The 17,941-nt window shown below is 42.1% G+C and overlaps 2 protein-coding genes across 9 annotated transcripts in view; one reads left to right on the forward strand and one right to left on the reverse strand.

Moving 5' to 3' along the window:
- The window catches only part of CEP83 (centrosomal protein 83), a 219,872-nt gene extending 204,827 nt beyond the window's left edge, over positions 1-15,045 (forward strand). For 5 of the 8 annotated variants that reach the window (XR_012324253.1, XR_012324252.1, XR_012324248.1 and 2 more), the window contains 2 exons: positions 889-11,646; positions 13,854-15,045. Coding sequence is in view for 1 of the 8 variants with exons in the window: in XM_073788344.1 (XP_073644445.1) it covers positions 889-993 (105 nt within the window). In the remaining 7 variants the exon portion in view is untranslated. Of the gene's footprint in view, positions 1-761 lie in introns of all 8 variants that reach the window. The other 3 variants (XR_012324250.1, XR_012324254.1, XM_073788344.1) reach the window with 3 other exon arrangements.
- The window catches only part of PLXNC1 (plexin C1), a 141,996-nt gene continuing 126,800 nt past the window's right edge, over positions 2,746-17,941 (reverse strand). Inside the window, exons 24-31 of the mRNA XM_019952201.3 lie at positions 14,026-14,080; positions 11,563-11,594; positions 11,356-11,463; positions 10,123-10,286; positions 8,192-8,339; positions 6,569-6,709; positions 6,397-6,471; positions 2,746-5,229 (exon numbers count right to left, since the gene is read on the reverse strand). Of these exons, the coding sequence (XP_019807760.1) occupies positions 5,125-5,229; positions 6,397-6,471; positions 6,569-6,709; positions 8,192-8,339; positions 10,123-10,286; positions 11,356-11,463; positions 11,563-11,594; positions 14,026-14,080 (828 nt within the window). The 3' untranslated portion in view covers positions 2,746-5,124. The remainder of the gene's footprint in view (positions 5,230-6,396; positions 6,472-6,568; positions 6,710-8,191; positions 8,340-10,122; positions 10,287-11,355; positions 11,464-11,562; positions 11,595-14,025; positions 14,081-17,941) is intronic.

The raw sequence follows: 17,941 nt of genomic DNA on the forward strand, positions 1-17,941 counted from the left end.
AAGTCTGCTGAGAGGCATAGTGGATTTGAGTCTATCCTATCCTTTAGCAATGGTGCTACGAGTAAAGTCTCCTGTTGGGCAGTTGAAAGGAAGAAGCTTAACTGATAAGTCTTTGAATAACTGTTGAGTTTGTAGTCACTCATACAATGCTAATTACTACCAACATTTACGCAAATGTACTGCACTATGTATTTTCCATACAATATTTAATCCTAATGAAAAATGCTTTGAGGGAAGGTATTGGTATTCCCAATTTGCAGGTGAGGAAGCTGAGTCAGAGAGGTGAAGTGACTTGACTAAGGTCATAGCTAAGTGAGAGTTGAATTTCATACCTAAATCTAATCCCAAAACCTGAGATGGTTCTACTTTATCAGATCCCTGAGATGTTGATGGAATCAAATTGATTGGATGATTTTCAGAAGATGAACTGTTATTAAGCAATGACATTTTGTAATGTTGAAAGCACTGAAGATTTTTAATGTTGTAAGTCACCGAATTGAATCTCAAACGAAGTGCTTTGTTTATATAATAAACTGCTATTAAACTCTCATCACATTAGAAAGTTGCCATATAAGTACAGCTGGGCCCTACATTACTGTTATCTAATTCACTCCCTGGTGAATTTTACACCTAGAGAGGAACAGACTTTGGGTTTTTGCTGAAGGCTACAGCCAGAGGCAGGAGAGAAGCAAGGACTAGTTGGTAGTCTAGACCATGCTGGTGTTCTTAGACTGCTAAAATGGTCATCCTTTTCTTGCCAGGTGTTGCAGGCCTGAATAAAAGAGGCACTGAGGCCACTGCCTAACGGTTATTTTTCCACCAGTTTTTCTAAGTCTTTTTTGGTGTGCTTTTTCTTTTCTTTTTTTTCCCTCTTTCTGTGCTTTTAAGGAGGAGCAGCATCAAAGAGAACTCTCTCTACTTCGCAAAAGACTAGAAGAACTAGAAACAACACAAAGAAAACAACTAGAGGAACTTGGATTTCCTGGGGAATGATTTTCTTGGAGAAAAGGCAGATCAAAAGGGATGAAATCAGTGACTCAATAAGGCTTGAAGTTTTAACGTATGTGGTATTTAGATACTTCATTACTGTTTGCCAAAACACTTGAATATGCCTCAAGAGAAGGTACCGGTACATGATGTATTGAATGAATGTCAGGATTTTAGGGTTATACTAATGATAAGTGAAGCACTAAAGCAGCTTCAGAGATACTTAGAATATTATTGACAACCCTTTGAGAATGTGAAATAAATGAATAAAAGGAACTCATTAGGGAATCAAGTTTTTAAATTATTTTATTAATCTTACTTTGTTGAATTTTTTGGCATTTTGCCTAAAACATGCCCATCTTGAATTCCCTCTTCCTCTTCTTTGAGATGCTTGGCAATAACAGGGTCAGTGAACATTTTCTGGTTTACTATATATGAGTTATAAACCTCTAGTTCTTGAAAAATGACAATTTTAAAGTTAGTATAAAAAAATAAGATATCTAGATATATATTATAAAACACTACCTTTTCTAAAAGCTGTGTGCACATAATTTATTAAAGAACTTAACATTTTTCTAACTGCATTGTTTTGTGTTTAATTTTGTTTTAACCATACAGTGTAGAAGATCTCACTAATTTTGGCTTCGTTGGGTTAGGATTGATAGGAAATAACAAAGTACAAATTAAATCCTGTGGCTGTATAAAACAAGGGCCATTCATTGTAAAACTTGCACCCAGTGGGGTCCCTTTAGAAATATTGCTGGTTTTTAACTTTTCCTCCTCCTGTTTTGGATCTAACCAAACTGTTATAAATGTTTTATTTCTGTGGCTGCATTGGGTCTTCGTTGCTGCGTGTGGGCTTTCTCTAGTTGCAGGAGCAGGGACTACTGTTCATTGCAGTGCGTGGGCTTCTCATTGCGGTGGCTTCTCTTGTTGTGGAGCACGGACTCTAGGGGCGCGGGCTTCAGTAGTTGTGGTGCACGGGCTTAGTTGCTCCGCAGCATGTGGGATCTTTCTGGACCAGGGCTCGAACCCGTGTCCCCTGCATTGGCAGGTGGATTCTTCACCACTGTGCCACCAGGTAAGTCCCCATTTGCTTTTTGGTTTTTTTAAATTTTATTTATTTATTTATTTATTTTTGCTGTGTTGGGTCTTCGTTTCTGTGCGCGGGCTTTCTCTAGTTGCGGTGAGCGGGGGCCACTCCTCATCGCGGTGCATGGGCCTCTCACTCTTGCGGCCTCTCTTGTTGTGGAGCACAAGCTCCAGACGTGCAGGCTCAGTAGTTGTGGCTCACGGGCCTAGTTGCTCCGCGGCATGTGGGATCTTCCCAGACCAGGGCTCGAACCCGTGTCCCCTGCATTGGCAGGCAGATTCTCAACCACTGTGCCACCAGGGAAGCCCCCCCCCCCCCTTTTGCTTTTTTATGTAACATTTTTAAGGCATTCTGCTGGAATAACTTCACGTCAACAAGGCAAAGCTCATGTCTGCCGGACTAAGTGGAATGTTCATTATCCAGTAGTCCTCACATTCAAAAGTCAAAGTTAATTGATAGTGGAGGCCAGGAGTGAAATTGCACAGCCTTAACATCATTTAGAAGAAACTAGATTTACTTACTATATATATAGCTGCTAATTTACAGAGCGTATCCAGTGACACTTTGTTTTTGAAAAATAATTAATTTCCATGGAGCCACTCAGAATTTAAAAATCTATTATAACTAGAAATTTTGAAGGAGGAAAAAGACAAAAACAGTCCACATTTACATCAAAATGTTTATTTTTGGATATAGACATTTAAAACATTCATCTCCAAGAACGGCTTCAATCAGGTATACAATAAGAAATAGACTTTAAATCCCTAATACAGAAAAAGGTAACAGAATTAATTTTTAAATGCTGCTGTAGACACTAGTGTTAGAAAAAGAAAGTTGTTTATAAATGGTTTTGCACCAAAAAAATATGCAAAGAAACTTGAAAATAGACAATGTTTGCCATTTGTTTCTCTGGTTGCTGTTTAATATAGACCCAGTGACTGATTGTCTTCAGCACACATCTAATTTGGCCATTTACTGCATTTGGCTAATGTGGTCCAGATAGTGCTCTTCACTGGAGGATTGACAAACACGCTACATACATTAGTGAATCTTCACACCACCTCAGTGAGGTAGGTTAGAAATATTATACAGAAATTGAGGCACAAAGAGGTAAGTGACTTGCCCAAAGTTCCCAGCAGCACAGTCCCTGGAAAAGAAGGTAAGTCTCCACACAGGACTCATGTGCCAGAGAGCTGGACAGGGACACCCTCATGTAGCATTTACTGAATACTTAGATAAAGCTGTAACTGATCCTTTGAGATTTCTTAGCATTTCTGTACCCTAAAGAAGGGAAGTCTTCTGGGCAACTCTCCTACCCTTGGCTCTCAACTCTCCTACTATTGTGAACCCCTTCACATCAAGACTATAGCAGCCTTAGATGGGGACCAGACCTCTCACCTTTATAAGTAACCTATTTGGTAGTATTTTTGAGGTGTGTCCATTGGACAGATAATAGTCGAAAGCGACAGGATTGGGAAGGTGCCTATCAATCAGGGCAATAAATGCTTATTTTCTCTGATCAGTTTGTGAGGTGTCACCTCTCACTCTTTACCAGAGAGTGAGGCGCAAAAAGAACTGCATTCATTTAAGACAAACTCACATTTAAATCCTGATATCCCATACAGTGTTGGTAAATGATTTTAAGGAATGTGTGATCAATGTTTTATTTGCTACTTGAAAAAATTTCTTTCCTCAATCTGGGATTTCGAGCACCAAGGGTAAAGGTGCCACAAGGAAAGTTTGAGAGTTGCCAATTACACTTTTTACTTCTGGTTTAATAGAAGGAAAACACAGTGGTATTAAAGTTGGTCATGAGCAGCAAAAATTCAGGAATAAAAAATCAGCAATAAAAAGACTACAGTATAACTAGATAGGGAATTCTTTTAAAAAAAGGCATGAATAAAACAGGTTTTTTTAAACTCTTTCTCTTGTGAGGAATACTCTCAAAAAGTACATCGTAAGACTAAGATACCAAGTTGTATACTAATATTTTTCAGGCCATGGGCCTCAAATATATATATTCATATATAATACTCCAGTGTGAACAGCAATTTCATGAAATGTAAAATGTATTTTTTTTTAATCACACACAAGTATTTATAACCACAGGGTTCACCAGAAATCTAAAGCAAGGAGATAGTAATATAGAGATGTAGGATTAGAGGAGTGAGTTACTCTTCCACAGACAGTTCTGATCGAAGTGTTTAGACAGAAAGAAGCTACTGATTTTTTTTTTTTTTTTAACAATAGCCAACCTGTCCACTATCAAATACATTTAATATGAAAAAAATAAAATGAAGAAAACGTACATACTTTAAAGTGTCTGGGTAAAATGCTGTCGCATTTAAAGAAGCCTACTCCCTCTCCTTGCTCTAGAGTTCCTTAGTGAAATGGAGGCGAGTTTGATGGAGTACAGTCGGTGACCACTGAAAAAACACGAGCCCTTTCAAAATGTTGCAACACTGTTAGTTTTTGGTTTAAAAACACACACACACTCACAAATGCTAAGTGTACACACTACCAAATTCTGCGGTCAGCTTTTCCAAGAACTACCGGGGAAAGTTTCAATGCTGCAAGTCCTCAAGGTTGCCCTAACACCCCTACCTTGTTTCCAGATGACTCATTTCACATTTTGTTTTGATCACTGGCAATGTCCCTTGTCTGCAGAGGTGCAGTGTAGTCACAAGTGCTACACAGCTGTAGTTTTCAAACAAAACCACGTATATCATTGTGCTTAAGTGGAGACTGTAGTTACAATACCGACCCTTGCTTACTGGCCCTGTATTCTCTGTGAACAAGGAGGCTGTTTGTGACAACCACTCCAACTCTATGTACAGAAGCACTCCCACAGTACACACACAGGCACAGTGCTTGGTATGCTTTCTAAAAGCTGTGCATGTGCCTTGCTCTCTTAAAAAAGACAGTGCTCAAAGTGGAACCTATGTGCAAACTTAAAAAATTAACGACACAGAGTAGCTTAAGCAGCCATTTTGCTCCCAAGTCGTCTGAAGAACTTTACCAGATTAAGCCAGGCCCCAGAGTGCTTACATCCACTTGCATTTCTTCTTTTCATCAAATAAGACTTTTACATGCAAGAGTTGTTTCTGAGCTTCTTCCAGCCCTCGTTCTCTTTCTAGTTTATTTAGAATCTGTTGACAATTAGAACAGTTATTTTAGATATTGTGGTTTTAGCATTACAATTTTGTTTTTTTTTTTTTTGCATTCCTGATGCTGTGAGTGGTAAAATCTGTATGAAACAGATGCCAACATTTTCTTCAATCATTTAATACTCACTTTGCAAGTTGTTTTGCTAAGTCATTATCACAGGATCAACAACGCTTAGGTTTAAAATAGAAGCTCACAAGAAATTCCAAACTATTTGCTTATAAATATAGGGCCAGAATTTCAAGGCCCTGTTTTATGCATTATGTTACAGCCATTCCAAGCACAGCAAGCATTCCTGGGCAGCCAACATGCAGGCAAGTATTTCTTCTTAAATGCAGCAGGCAGGGGCATCCTGGTCAGAGACGTCTACTTCCCTTCCCTTCCCTTCCCTCCCCTCCCCTCCTGGGCAGTGTAGTCCCTCCTCTCCCCTCCCTTCCCCAGTGCTTCCCTTCTAACCCCTGACCCCTGGAAAGAGGGATGCTTATCATGTTCAAGGAACTCATTGCCTCTACCCTACCTTAGTGCTTCACTTGATCTTCAAGTAGCAAATGGAATTGGTGAGCTATTCTCACCATTGACATGGATAGCCTGTCCCAGCATGACTGAGTGGGGGGAATCAGGGAAGGGGGAATTAACATATTTGGAAACAGCGCATCTGATGACTGTGTCTGTGTGAATTCCCAAAGAAAAAAATCCAGATTAAGGAGGATTAATCATAAAGGAGAATGGTTTATTGAAATAGTTGCTTAAGTTAGAAAATATGTCATACTTTAACTACTGAATACAGAATCTAGGCGATTTAACAAGCTTAGCTTTCATTTTAGCAGATTACAACCAAGCATAAGCAGGCCCCTTTTATTAGGACCACTACTTACTCATCAAAGTTAAGTATGCCAGTATGGCTACAGGCCCCATTAACTCAAATGTAAATGGTTGGTCCAAAGGCGAGCAGCATAATAAAACTATGAGGGGCAGCAGCCACGCGCAGGGTCTGGCTTGGTGCCAGGATCCCCCATCTCACACAGGCTTCCTGGCCTCCCTTTCTGGCCATTTGGGATGCCAGAGCTGTCCTGAGACCTACAGAATGCTTTATAACCAAATTCTGGTGACTGATTCATATCTATTCTTTAAAATGTTATTTAAAATCTTACCTCATCAAAATATTTTACGATGTATTTGTAGATTTCTGTCAAGGCCACTTCTTCATTAAATTCATTTTCATGTTTCTTAAAGAAATAAAGCCTTGTTGAGAGATTCTGCAGTGGCTTTTTTTTTTTTTTTTAAGAAATATCCAAATACAGTCTTTTTACTTTGTAACAATACCTTAGATTCCTGAGTTAAGAATTCTTCCATCTCTGAAGATGACAATGGAGGCAAATCCCTGATTGCTTTGTAATAAGACTTGACTTCCTCTTTGTAGGTTGGGATATCCTTGGCATAGAGAAGTTTATTAGTTGGTGCTTCCTGAAAAACAACCACCACCAAAAGAGTTTTTAAAAAACCATAGGGAATTTATAAGAGTACCAGTGTAGCTGAACCTCCACCACGATTATCTCGTGGTAACAAGGACTCTTCACACAGCAGGCCTTCATAAACGTTGTTGACTGCCTGACTGACTGCTATCCAGATAGTTCTGGTGAGTCACTGTTATTTTCAGGCAGACTAAATGCTAATATATTCTGCCTTCCTCTTATAAAAGAACTGAAATTATTATTTTTGCATGATTTTGAGTTACTGTAACAATGGAACTTACTGCAATCATAGTTCATTACTAATAGTTGTAAAAAGCCTGAATTAAAACGTTTGCTCTCATCCTCACCCACCAGTGAATTCTGGCATTTATAAAAGGTTTGAGTGTGGGTCTGATTGAGCCCTTTATATAACCATGAACGTGGTAGGTAACTGGCAGTGGCAGATTTTCCTGCTTGTCCCTTCTATTTTATTAGATTATAAAGCTCTTCCAGTGTCCTCAGGAAAGAGCATGGTCATTAGTATTGGTGGCTCTGATGTCTCATTTTGCAAAAATTCCCTGGCAGTTTGAATGTTTTTAAGTAATTTTAACAGTGATATTAAAATTTAAATGAAGATTTGTTTTTAAAAGTTATAATTTTGACAAAATTAACATCTACTGTCAAAGAAAAATTAATAAATAGTCAATCTAAGAAAGAAATGGAAAAATGTATTCAGGCCAACCTGAGGATTATGACCCAGGAGATAGCCTCTCAGAAAGCTGTGAGCACTGTTTGGAAGAGGTAAGGGGGGGAGGCCTGTATATGTGATCTGAGGGAGGGGGATGTGCAGTCAAATGTGCACATCTTGGTTGAAGTTTACTGCTATGTGTGAGGAACAGATATCTTAGAAATGCACTAAAACCATTAACTAAGTATGGGAAGATTCAAGAAACTGAGTTCATAAAATTTTCTCTTGAAAATATCTAACTGAGGGCCAGTTCTGCCAGTTTCCCCAGAGCACAGAATGCCTCATCCTGATCTTTGCCTTGAATTCCTTTCAGGGTGTTATTACAATATTGATTTGACTGTAAACTGACAAACTAGAGGTATTAGAAATCTCAGGCAAGATTTTCTTCCCCATCAGAAATTTGTTGTATTCAAATAGACGCTTTTACGTATATTCAGATGGAATTAATTTAGGCAAATTTCAATAGTTTCATACTTCGGGTTCATAGTTTATTAGTGCCTGTAGATGATTTTTCTAGGAAACAAAAACAAAAGGTTTTCACAGGCGGAGTCTGCAGTAGGGTGGAGATGATCTATTTTGGTTTTCACTTAAACTAGGTTAAAAATAGAAATAAATGAGAGATTTTTTGAAGAAAAGCAAATTTTCAGTGACTATCACTGACTTTCTTTTTAGCTGGTATGGTTTATTATTTGAATGTTTACGAGGAAGACAGAAATACATACAGGAAATGCTAAAGCTGGGCCTTACCTTTCCAAGTTGCTGCTCTGTGAGGGAGAACGCATCCATGAACGCCTGGGCGATCACTGACAAACAGCCATCTATGTGTGGTGTCTTCTTAATGTCAAAGACAAACTGAGGGTTCTTCAGGATATTTACCCAGAAGCGAAGAGGGAGGCTGTTCCAAAAGAGAGAAATCTCTCTTCAAATACAGCCATTCATATGAGGCAGATGCTCTGTTTATCACAGTTTGTAAACGGGTGTTTTTGTCCTTGTCATTGAAGTATGCAAGTCTGCTTTGCCAAATATACCAAGCAACAGATGGCAGCGTCACTCAGCACAAGAAAGGGTTAAACTGTCAGAGCTACTGAAAGGGAGGACTGGAGAAGTCTGAAAGTGGCCCTTGACAAGACAAGAACTTTCTCCACAAAAAGTTCCAGATTATATTAGCTAATGGTTACCAATGAGAACGTCTCATCAGATCTCTAGAACCTGACCTCTTCTCACCCCCTCTAAGTGCTACACCCTGGCCTAAGCCACTGTCATCTCTCACCTAGATTATTACCCCCCAGTTCCCAAAAGTTAATTCTCCCACAGGTACTAGCAGAATCAGGTCCTGTGTCTCCTCTGTTCCAAACCCTCTGTGGCTCTCCACCCCTCTCTGGAGAAAACCCCTGCATGACCTAGGCCTGGGCCCTCATCTACTACTCTTCACCTTACTCGCCCCAACTCCACTGGCCTGGTCACTCCTCTTCTTCATGCATACCAGGCAGGCTTGTGCCTCAGGACTTCGCTTTTGTCTGTCTTTCTGAAACGGTCTCGCCCCAGACGGCCTCATGGTTTGTGCCCTCTTTGAAGACCTGATCCAAATGTCATCTCCTGAGGCCTCTGACCACCTATCCTGTCTCTGTCCTTTTTTCCCCACTCTGTGCACTGCACTAATCGACTTCTAACATACCACAATTTACCTGTTAAAATGCAAGCGCTGTAAGAACACGGATTTCTGTCTGTTTATTACTTTATCTCCAACACCTAACAAACAGGACTTGGTATACAGTCGGTACTCAGATATTTGCATATGAACTTGGAAGTCATTCAGGGTCCTGTGGCCTAGCTAATTCCCTCCATCATATGGGCTGCTGGGCCTCTCGGTAGCTCTCCTGTCCTGACTAGTGCCCCTGCTCGTGTGCTGCTGTCTTCACAGTGAAATTGTCGCCTGCAGCACCGGAGCCTGGTGTGGGAGAAGCAGGGCCTGGGAAGGAGGGGCTAGAACAAAGGGAGGGAGGGAGCCAGAGTAGAGACTTAGGATAGACCTGGAGCTTTTAACACTTATTTAAAATGGTCTGGCTTCACCCCAATGCTTAGAAGGGCTTGAGGCTGCACTGAGAAGTTCTATTACATCATAACTAACTCTCATTCACCTCATGCACAGAGTATTTCAATTAGAGGTAATGAGCCATGTTTCTTTACTGAGGAGAAATTTTAATTTGGATGCCTTGCCTCAGCTTAAAGTATTAAAAAACAAAACAAAATACACCCCCCCTTTGACTAATTCTCATGGCATTTGATCAAATAAAAGGAGAAATTTCTATACAAAATAGACAGCTTGGAAACCGCAAAGAGTAATTCTCTGAGGGACAAATTTAAGAGTCTTCTCTAATGGAAAATTGTATGATAAAACCACAAAATATTAATTTCTCATCTTTTACTGGTCAAGCTAAACTTGTTTAAAGATAATTATTTTCTTTGTCCTAAAGACTAGGAGTCTCAGCACAGGAATGGTTTTGTTTATTGTTTAAAAATAGTAACAACAAGAAACTGCTTTGACATGATAGCTTACCAAGCCAAAAAACTCTAAGATAGGGATAAATGAATCCTTCTGTAACCATCCATGCCCTTCTTTTAGTTAAGATTCTGACCCAGGTTCTTGAAAACAGTAATCACCTACTGTTTGTTCCCACCTGTTTGTTTTCCAAATATGTACAACATCAGGATCTGTGATTTTTTTGCTTTCAGCCTGGGCATCCAAAAAGTCAAAAAAGTATTTTATAGCAAACGGGGCTCTGCTGTTGGGTAAACTCCAAATGCTTCTAAAAAGTTTTTCGAGCACAGAGTGAATTGCCACCTGAAAGACAGAGCACATCAGACTTGGAAGATTTTAAAAAATAGGGTGGTGGTTTTGAAAACACAATGAAAAATGAAATCTAAGTTACAAAACAGAGAAAAACAAGCTGAAGATAAAGTATGTAAAATCGACAAATGAGGCCAACACTCACAGTATTAGACAAAGGTCCTGAAAATCCATGCCCAGGTTTAGATCTGCTTCATAAGCTTCTTGCTGATAACACTGTTTAGTCAACAGGGAGGCTACCTTAGACATCTCTAGCAGTTGAAATGTAAGTTGGAGGTCTGTATACATAAACCAAGAAGCCCCAGACGGTTGGCTTTTATTATGTTCAGCCTAGAAAAACTCAAGTGGTATTGCTCGGTTCCCAGAACTTTTCCTGTTGCATGTATTTCCATCATAGGGTTTTATTGTGTACTTTCCAAAGCATTTGAGTGTTTTACTAAAACAAAATAGGCAGAGCTCTGTGGGACAGATGAGAAAATCAAGAGGCTCTGGCTGTCCTCTACCCACTAGATAATAGCATTTACATTGCGAGTCATTTCAGAAAAAAAAAAAAAAGGATCACCACAGACTTCCATTAATCCCACTAAAAGCCAGATAAAGTAAAATTTGCTCCCAATTTGGTATTCCATGGGCTTTCATATCTGACACTTTTATATGCGAACAGAATTCTTAGTTTTAAAATGACCTCCCCCCTCTTCATTTTATTTGCAACTCAAAGAGGGAGTTTTATTGCTCACCTATAATAACAAGTAAACAAAAAGGAATAATTATGCTGTCCACCTAAAAATATAACAATAGTGCAATGGTGGGTAAAGGGACTGGGAACAATATTAAATCCCTGACTGAAGATGTTATGGTGGAAATTTGTAAAGTGCTTTATCTTTGCAGTTTGTAAAAACAGAAGAAGAAGGGGGTAGGAAGTGTTTACAATTCAGACTTTCATTTTGCTTTGCTAGAAGGCACAAGGGATTTGTAGCATTTTCACACTTCAGTGGAAATGAAGTCAAACACATCATACACCCCCAAGGTAGCCGTAAAAGCGCTCCCAGAACAGTGAGTTTACCTTGGTCGACAGCAGCTTTGTCAGATACATTTCTTTAACTTTGAACTTGTGCTTCCCTCGATGTCTCTTTCCCTGCACATCTTGGAATGCTTCCGAATCTGGTAAAATCTAAAGGGAAGACAGAGTAGAAGAAGCATTACCCAAGGAGACCGTTCGTGCTGCAGAAGGCATCCGCTTCAGCAGGAGCACAAGAAAGCCTGAACTCACCAAATGGCAGTGGTCTTCTGAGTATTCCACATCTGAACGCCACAGAAAGAGGGAGAGAAACAGTCCATTAAAACAACAGCCACGGTAACTGGCCTTCTCATAAGATGCCCCATTTGTGCTATAAACAGAAGAGGTTACTTGAGCCCTCCTACTTGAGCTCTTCATGGCTACACCCCCCCCCCCCAACCTCCTTGCTGTGTCTTAAGACCTTAAGAACATTATTGAAGACAGGATGGGCCAGGGACTGGAGTGGGAAGCAGGTTCCCTGTCCCTGGAACAGGCTGACTGATCACTTCAGGGTGGGGTAGGAGAGGTTCAGGTCAGCTAGAGCTGGGGCACCTACTGTGTGCCAGGGGCTACTAGGCAAACAGCAATGAATAAGACAGACCTAGCTCTCACCTAATGGAACTCACATCCTAGCCAATGAGAGAGACTTACTAATTACACAATTAATTATTTAATTCATATCCTTGTGATAAGAACTGTGGAGAAGAATTATATGCTAGGAAAGTATGTAACAAGAGACGAACCTAGCCTGGGAGGTTCTCTGAGGAAGGGATGTCGGGACTGAACCTAAATGAATGGATAATGAGCCAGGCCAATGGGGGAGGAGAATGGGTACAAAGGCCCTGTGGTGGGAGAGAAGGCGATCTCGGATCTGAGAGAAGGGCAGCAAGGCGGAGGTCATAGAGCAGGTGGGAGAGCAGCACAGAGTGAGGACACTCTGGGAAGAAACGAGGTTGTGAAGGGAGTGGCAAATGCAGGGAAGGGAAGGATTAAAGCACTTGGTTTTTTGTTTTGAAGATTAGAGACTAGAATACCTTGAAATGCTTGTGGAAAAATACAGTAGCGAGCGAAGGAAAGCAAGTGCAGGTGAGAGGAGAGATCACTGGTGGTGGCGTAGGAATGCTCAGAAGGTCGGAAAGGAGGGTGGGATCCAAAGCCCAGGTGAGAGACAGGCCTTGCTGGGAGGAAGGGCAGCCCTGGAATGTCAGGGGAGCAAGGAGGAGGGAATGGCACAGGCAGGGAGGCAGGGTTAGTGCACACTGTTGAGGGAATTCTGATTTCTGTTTTCTCTGTGAAGCACTGGGTGAAGTCATCTGCTGATAGTCAGGGGAGCAGTGGGGGGTCAGAGCTTCGAGGAGAGAAGGTGGGATTATGGAGAACACAGTCGGTTGCTTCGAGAAGCAGAAGCACGGGGGGGGGGGGAACAGGCTACGTGGAGGGTCCTGGTCAAGACGGGAATTTACTGTGACTCCAACTGTGCTGTCGTGGGCCTTTCCCCTGTGGCTGCCCAGCTGTAGGGTCGGGAAAGGTGAGAAGTTGGGTTCATCCAGGGCTGGGTTGGGACTGTCACGCAGTGGGTGATGAAAGGACAGAGGGGCAAGGGTTTGGAGGGTGATCCAGTGTCCACTGGATTGGACAGGGAGGAGGCAGAGGTGTTTTTGACTGCCTTGAAGTCCCATTAAGTGATCCAAATGCAAGATCTCTAAATAACAAGCTCTCAAAAAACCAGTCATTAAAGCCTAAAATACACAGCTCTTGCACTTATTAACAGCACAAAGACACCAATCCCCCTAGACCAGAAAGATAGCCGCCTTCTGCAAGGTGGTTTCTCACTATAGCCTGACGTAATGATGGATGGGGGAATGTGGGGTGGGCAGGGTTCCCCACAGGGTGTCCTACAACCTACCAAGTTATCCTATTTAATTGGGAGCCCTGCATTCTTCATTTGCACTCACCAGATGTTGGGACCTACCAGGCTGCTCCTAGCACTGAATCCAGGAATCAGAAAGTCCCACCTCCAGCTGTGTGTGTGAACAGGTCCTGCTGGTGAGACCCAGAACCTTTCTGGGGGCTGAGGACTGACTGTCTTGCGTGGATATAATTTCTCTGGAGACAAACCTGGAACCTGGACCTAGGGATTTCCTCAAGGCACTGTCACAGTGTTTTCCTGCCCCAAGGCTGGCGGGGAGGTAGAAGAGAGTTCAGAGACTGGCCTAGTAATTTTTCACAAAGCCCCCTCTGTAGTTGGTCTGTCACTAGGAGATTTGGGCTAAGTGAATTATCTTGTGTGTTCAGAGCTTCCAGGGCTGTGTGATAATCTGCGGGCTTCGCTCAGCTTGCCAGGGGGATCCCCTCGGTTAGCCCCCATCCTACTGAGGAGTTGGAAAAGAGTTACAGTGGCTAAGATTCTGCCCTGAGCTTAGGGTGGTTAATGACAGCAACTTCCTCAGTGTCGGGCAGCCGGGGCAACCACTGTTTACAGTTTCCTGTCCCCCTCTTTGCAGGTTTCACATTCTCAGGACCAGAAACAGATCTAAATGCTTTCCTCCACTCTCTCAGAGAATTACCTGGCAACCACTCAATCTCATCTTTGTGACAGTACATCCGAGAGAGGCAAAAAGTGATGCTTTATAAAGTGGGGTGAGAACAAAAGGTTAATAGCATTATGTCTGTTACCTGAAGTAAAATTTGCTATCTTCTTAAAAACTTTTATAGAGGATCCATTTGATATCTGAAAGCAAAGATAAAAAATAGATGAGTTTTCAAAATTTGATGTATTTCTCAACTTTACCCAGGAATTAGATGGCTGGGTGGATCTTATATTCTCTCACTTATTCTATCAAATATTTATTAAGAATTCCTATGTTTTGGGCACTGGAGGCTGGGGCTATAATGATAAGCAAGACACTGTCTCTGCCCTCAAAGAGTCTGCGGTCCTGTGAAGGTGGCAGACCGAGGCCATGAGATACAGGGAGGCAAGTGCTCAAAGGATGCTGTGGGGCCGATAGGAGGTGGGCCAGCCCTGGACCAGGGGAGGACCCAGCTGTGCTGGGAGGCATCTCAGCTTCTAGGGGACAGGAGATGTTTGGGCCGTTTTCATTTTGGGGGTTACTACTATATTAAGAAATGCTGAAACAAGTTTTCAAAACCTTTCAACTGGTAACAGAGCAGTTTCACATCTAGGTATACACCTGTACATATCCTGAGATAAACTTTGTAAACACCCCGTACTGGAAATAACCATCAACAGTAGAATGAATAAATAATTTGGGGTATATTCATAAAACAGGCTATGATAAAACAATGAAAGTGAGCAAATTACTGCTACCTGCCACATGCATGAACCTCACAGTGATGAACGGTGAGCCAAAGAAGCCTGACAAAATGGAATGCATACCGTGTGATTCCATTCTCATTTAGCTAAAACAGTCGAAACTATGATTTAACTGTTTGGAGAAGAGAAAGGGGGGTGGTGATTAGGAACGTCCAGGAGGGAGCTTCTGTGGTGCCCACAGTGCTCTGTTTCTTGACCTGAGTGGAAGTTATAAATAAGATAGGCTCACTTTATAATTCATCCAGTAGTACACTTACAATTTGTTTTCTTTTCTGCAGGTATTGCTTATTTTTTAAAAGAATCTTGTAAAAATCATAAAAATGCATGTACTTTTAAATAAAAATTTTAAAATTGAAGCATGACTTACAGGAAAGTGCTACTATTAAGTGTACAGCTCAAGAACGTTCACTTAAGTACATACTGTGTAACCACCGCCCACATCAAGATATAAAATTATATTTCAAGGTCCCAAGAAGTACCCCTATTATGCTTCTCAATCAGTAAGCACCCCATCTTCATCCAGGGGTAATCACTTTTCTGACTTCCATTGCCATTGATTAGTTTTATCTGTTCTTGAACTTCATGTAAATGGAGTCATTCAGCATGGGGTCCATATAAGGTCTACAGCGTTCATCTGTGGTGTTGCAGCGACCAGTAGTTCATCCTTTTTAAATTACTATTATTCTGCTGAATGAATACACTACAAAAAAAATTGCTATACAATAAAAGGAAAGAAGTATTGACACATGCTACATGAATGGACCTCAAAAACATTGCTAAGGGAAAGAAACCAGGCACAAAAGATCCAATTCTGTACAGAATAGGCAAATGTATACAAACAGAAGGTAGGTTACTAGTTGCCTAAAACAGGAGTTGGAAGAATGAGGAATGACGCTGAATGAGTTCAGGGTTTCTATTTGAGTTGATGAAAATGTTCTAAAATTAGACTGTGGTGATGATTGCACAACTCCACAAATGTTCCAAGAACCACTGAATTGTACACTTTGAAGAGGTGACCTTTGTGGTATATAAATTATATCTCAACACAGCTGTTAAAAAACTGTCACAGATTTTAAATGTACGCAGTTGACAAATAAATGCTTTTACCACACTGACACACAATTTCAACACCAATGTGTAGCCTCTTTTGGAGATAAGGTCAAGAGTTCTCATCTGAGGCTTTTTGGGACCGTGGAAGCCGGGCCCCGATGGCCTTTTGTGCACCCCTTCCCCACACCCAACCAGGGGAAGAAGGCCTCTTCAGGCCAAGGGGGACTAGATGCTGAGAGACAAGAGAGCAGGCCTTGCTTCCTGGGAGGAGTAAACTGTTTTGAGGGGCTGGTCCACAAAAATGTTAAGACAAATGGGCCATAAGAAGAGGCAGGTCAGGGATACACAAATCTTCACCTTCATTCTGGGATGTGGCTGAAAGATCAACCCTGTCATTTCTGAACATCGCACTTGAAAGCGCGAAGGCTGCTCTGAATTCTAATATTCATTTGGACCTGGCCTCCCTCCGCTTGGAAAAAAGTAGAACCTTAGAATTTCTCTTCTGGCCTGCAGCACACCGGTTATCAGAATGTACAAACCTGTTCAGCAAACACCAAAGGATTAAAGCCTAATCTCTTGCAGGTTGTCCCCACAGAGGAAGGAACACGCACGAGAGCCAGCCCTAGAGGGGGCCCCTGAGCACAGGGTCCAGCCAGCCGTGTCCAGCCAGCCACTAAGTATAGGCCAGAGGCCTCCAACTCCTGGTGTTCAGGACACCTTGTAGGGAGGGGGCTCTGGGCAGGGGCTGGCAGGGGCCCTCTGGCCTCTGCAAAGTATCTCGAGCACGGATTCTAAACTCTTATTGAGCTCCTGGACTCTGCCATTATTACCAAACGTCCTCTCTTCTCCCCTTGAGCTATTCACTGAGCGACCCTGTTGGCTGATTTGTCAGCTCTCCTCCATATTTGATGCAATTAAAGTAAACGCTCTGTGCAGGCACCCCCCCTAGCAATACTCAGACGCCGAGTTTATGAGAATGTTTGAACATAGTTACAGAATTCCTCCCCATGAAGAGCTGGATATGCTCTGTTTCTAAGCCAATAAATACCTTTTTAAAAAAGGAAGCTGGTGATTCATTCTGGGTAATTGTCAAAGAATGAATCCCAAATGGACCCTGATGAGTGTTACGCCAATACTCTGCTACTGTCAGATGCTTTGTTTCTCCAAAAGCAAGCACCCTTGCTTTATAGTCCCAGACACCACGGATGGACCTTCCAAGGAGGAGCACAGCCAAGAGTTCAAACGTCTTTTCAAGAGCTGACAACGACTCGCTGCTGACACAGCGCTCGGGCATTAAGACAGCGCACACGCAGCCTGTACCGGGGAAATTTTACTCTGAAATCATCTCCTGAGAGCAAGTGTAAAAGCATTTTATTAGCGGCTGAGTTGTGTGTGTGTTTGAGCATGTATGTGTGCAAGTGTACTGCTAACTTTCACAGCTGCTCTAGGGCTGGAACATTTTTCCCCCGCGTGACACTTTAACATTGTTGTAAAGACAGAAAACTAGTTTGTTTACAGATGTTTGTGGGGGGAGAGGTTTCCATTTTCTATTTGGCACAAAAGTCAGCTGCTGCTCAGTTAAGGACAGAAATGCCTTTTTGAAAAGTGCCACAGAATCCGAAGTGTTAAAACTATGATGCTGTTTGTTCCATCTGAGGAGCTCCAAATGCTTTCCTAAGAGTGGATCATTAATCCTCCTGTACTCCCGTGAGGCAGGGAGCGTCCTCTTGGCCCCTACTTTAAGAATGAAAACCAAATTAAATCAACGAAAGATTAATGTCACTAGATGGATCTGTGGCAGGAATGTTTCTCCAGCCCAGAGCAGAACTGGTACACAGGCAATTTCAAATTCAATTCCTTCCAGTCTCATGATGCTCCAAGATTCAAAACGACGACGAGGCCACACCCCTCCAGTGATGGCTGGCCCGTGTCGGAAAGAGGTGGAGAGGACTGCAGACTTTTCCACCATCAGAATTATGAGCTGTGACCACAAAGGGAGAGATGGACCCATGTCATCAATTTAAAGTTGCTCCTGAAATAAACAGAAGCTATGGACTTCCCTGGGGGCACAGTGGTTAAGAACCCGCCTGCCAATGCAGGGGACACGGGTTTGATCCCTGGTCCGGGAAGATCCCACATGCCGCAAAGCGACTAAGCCCGTGCGCCACAGCTACTGAGCCTGCGCTCTAGAGCCCACGAGCCACAACG

Source organism: Tursiops truncatus, chromosome 11 (assembly GCF_011762595.2).
Source record: "Tursiops truncatus isolate mTurTru1 chromosome 11, mTurTru1.mat.Y, whole genome shotgun sequence".
Lineage (NCBI taxonomy): Eukaryota > Metazoa > Chordata > Mammalia > Artiodactyla > Delphinidae > Tursiops > Tursiops truncatus.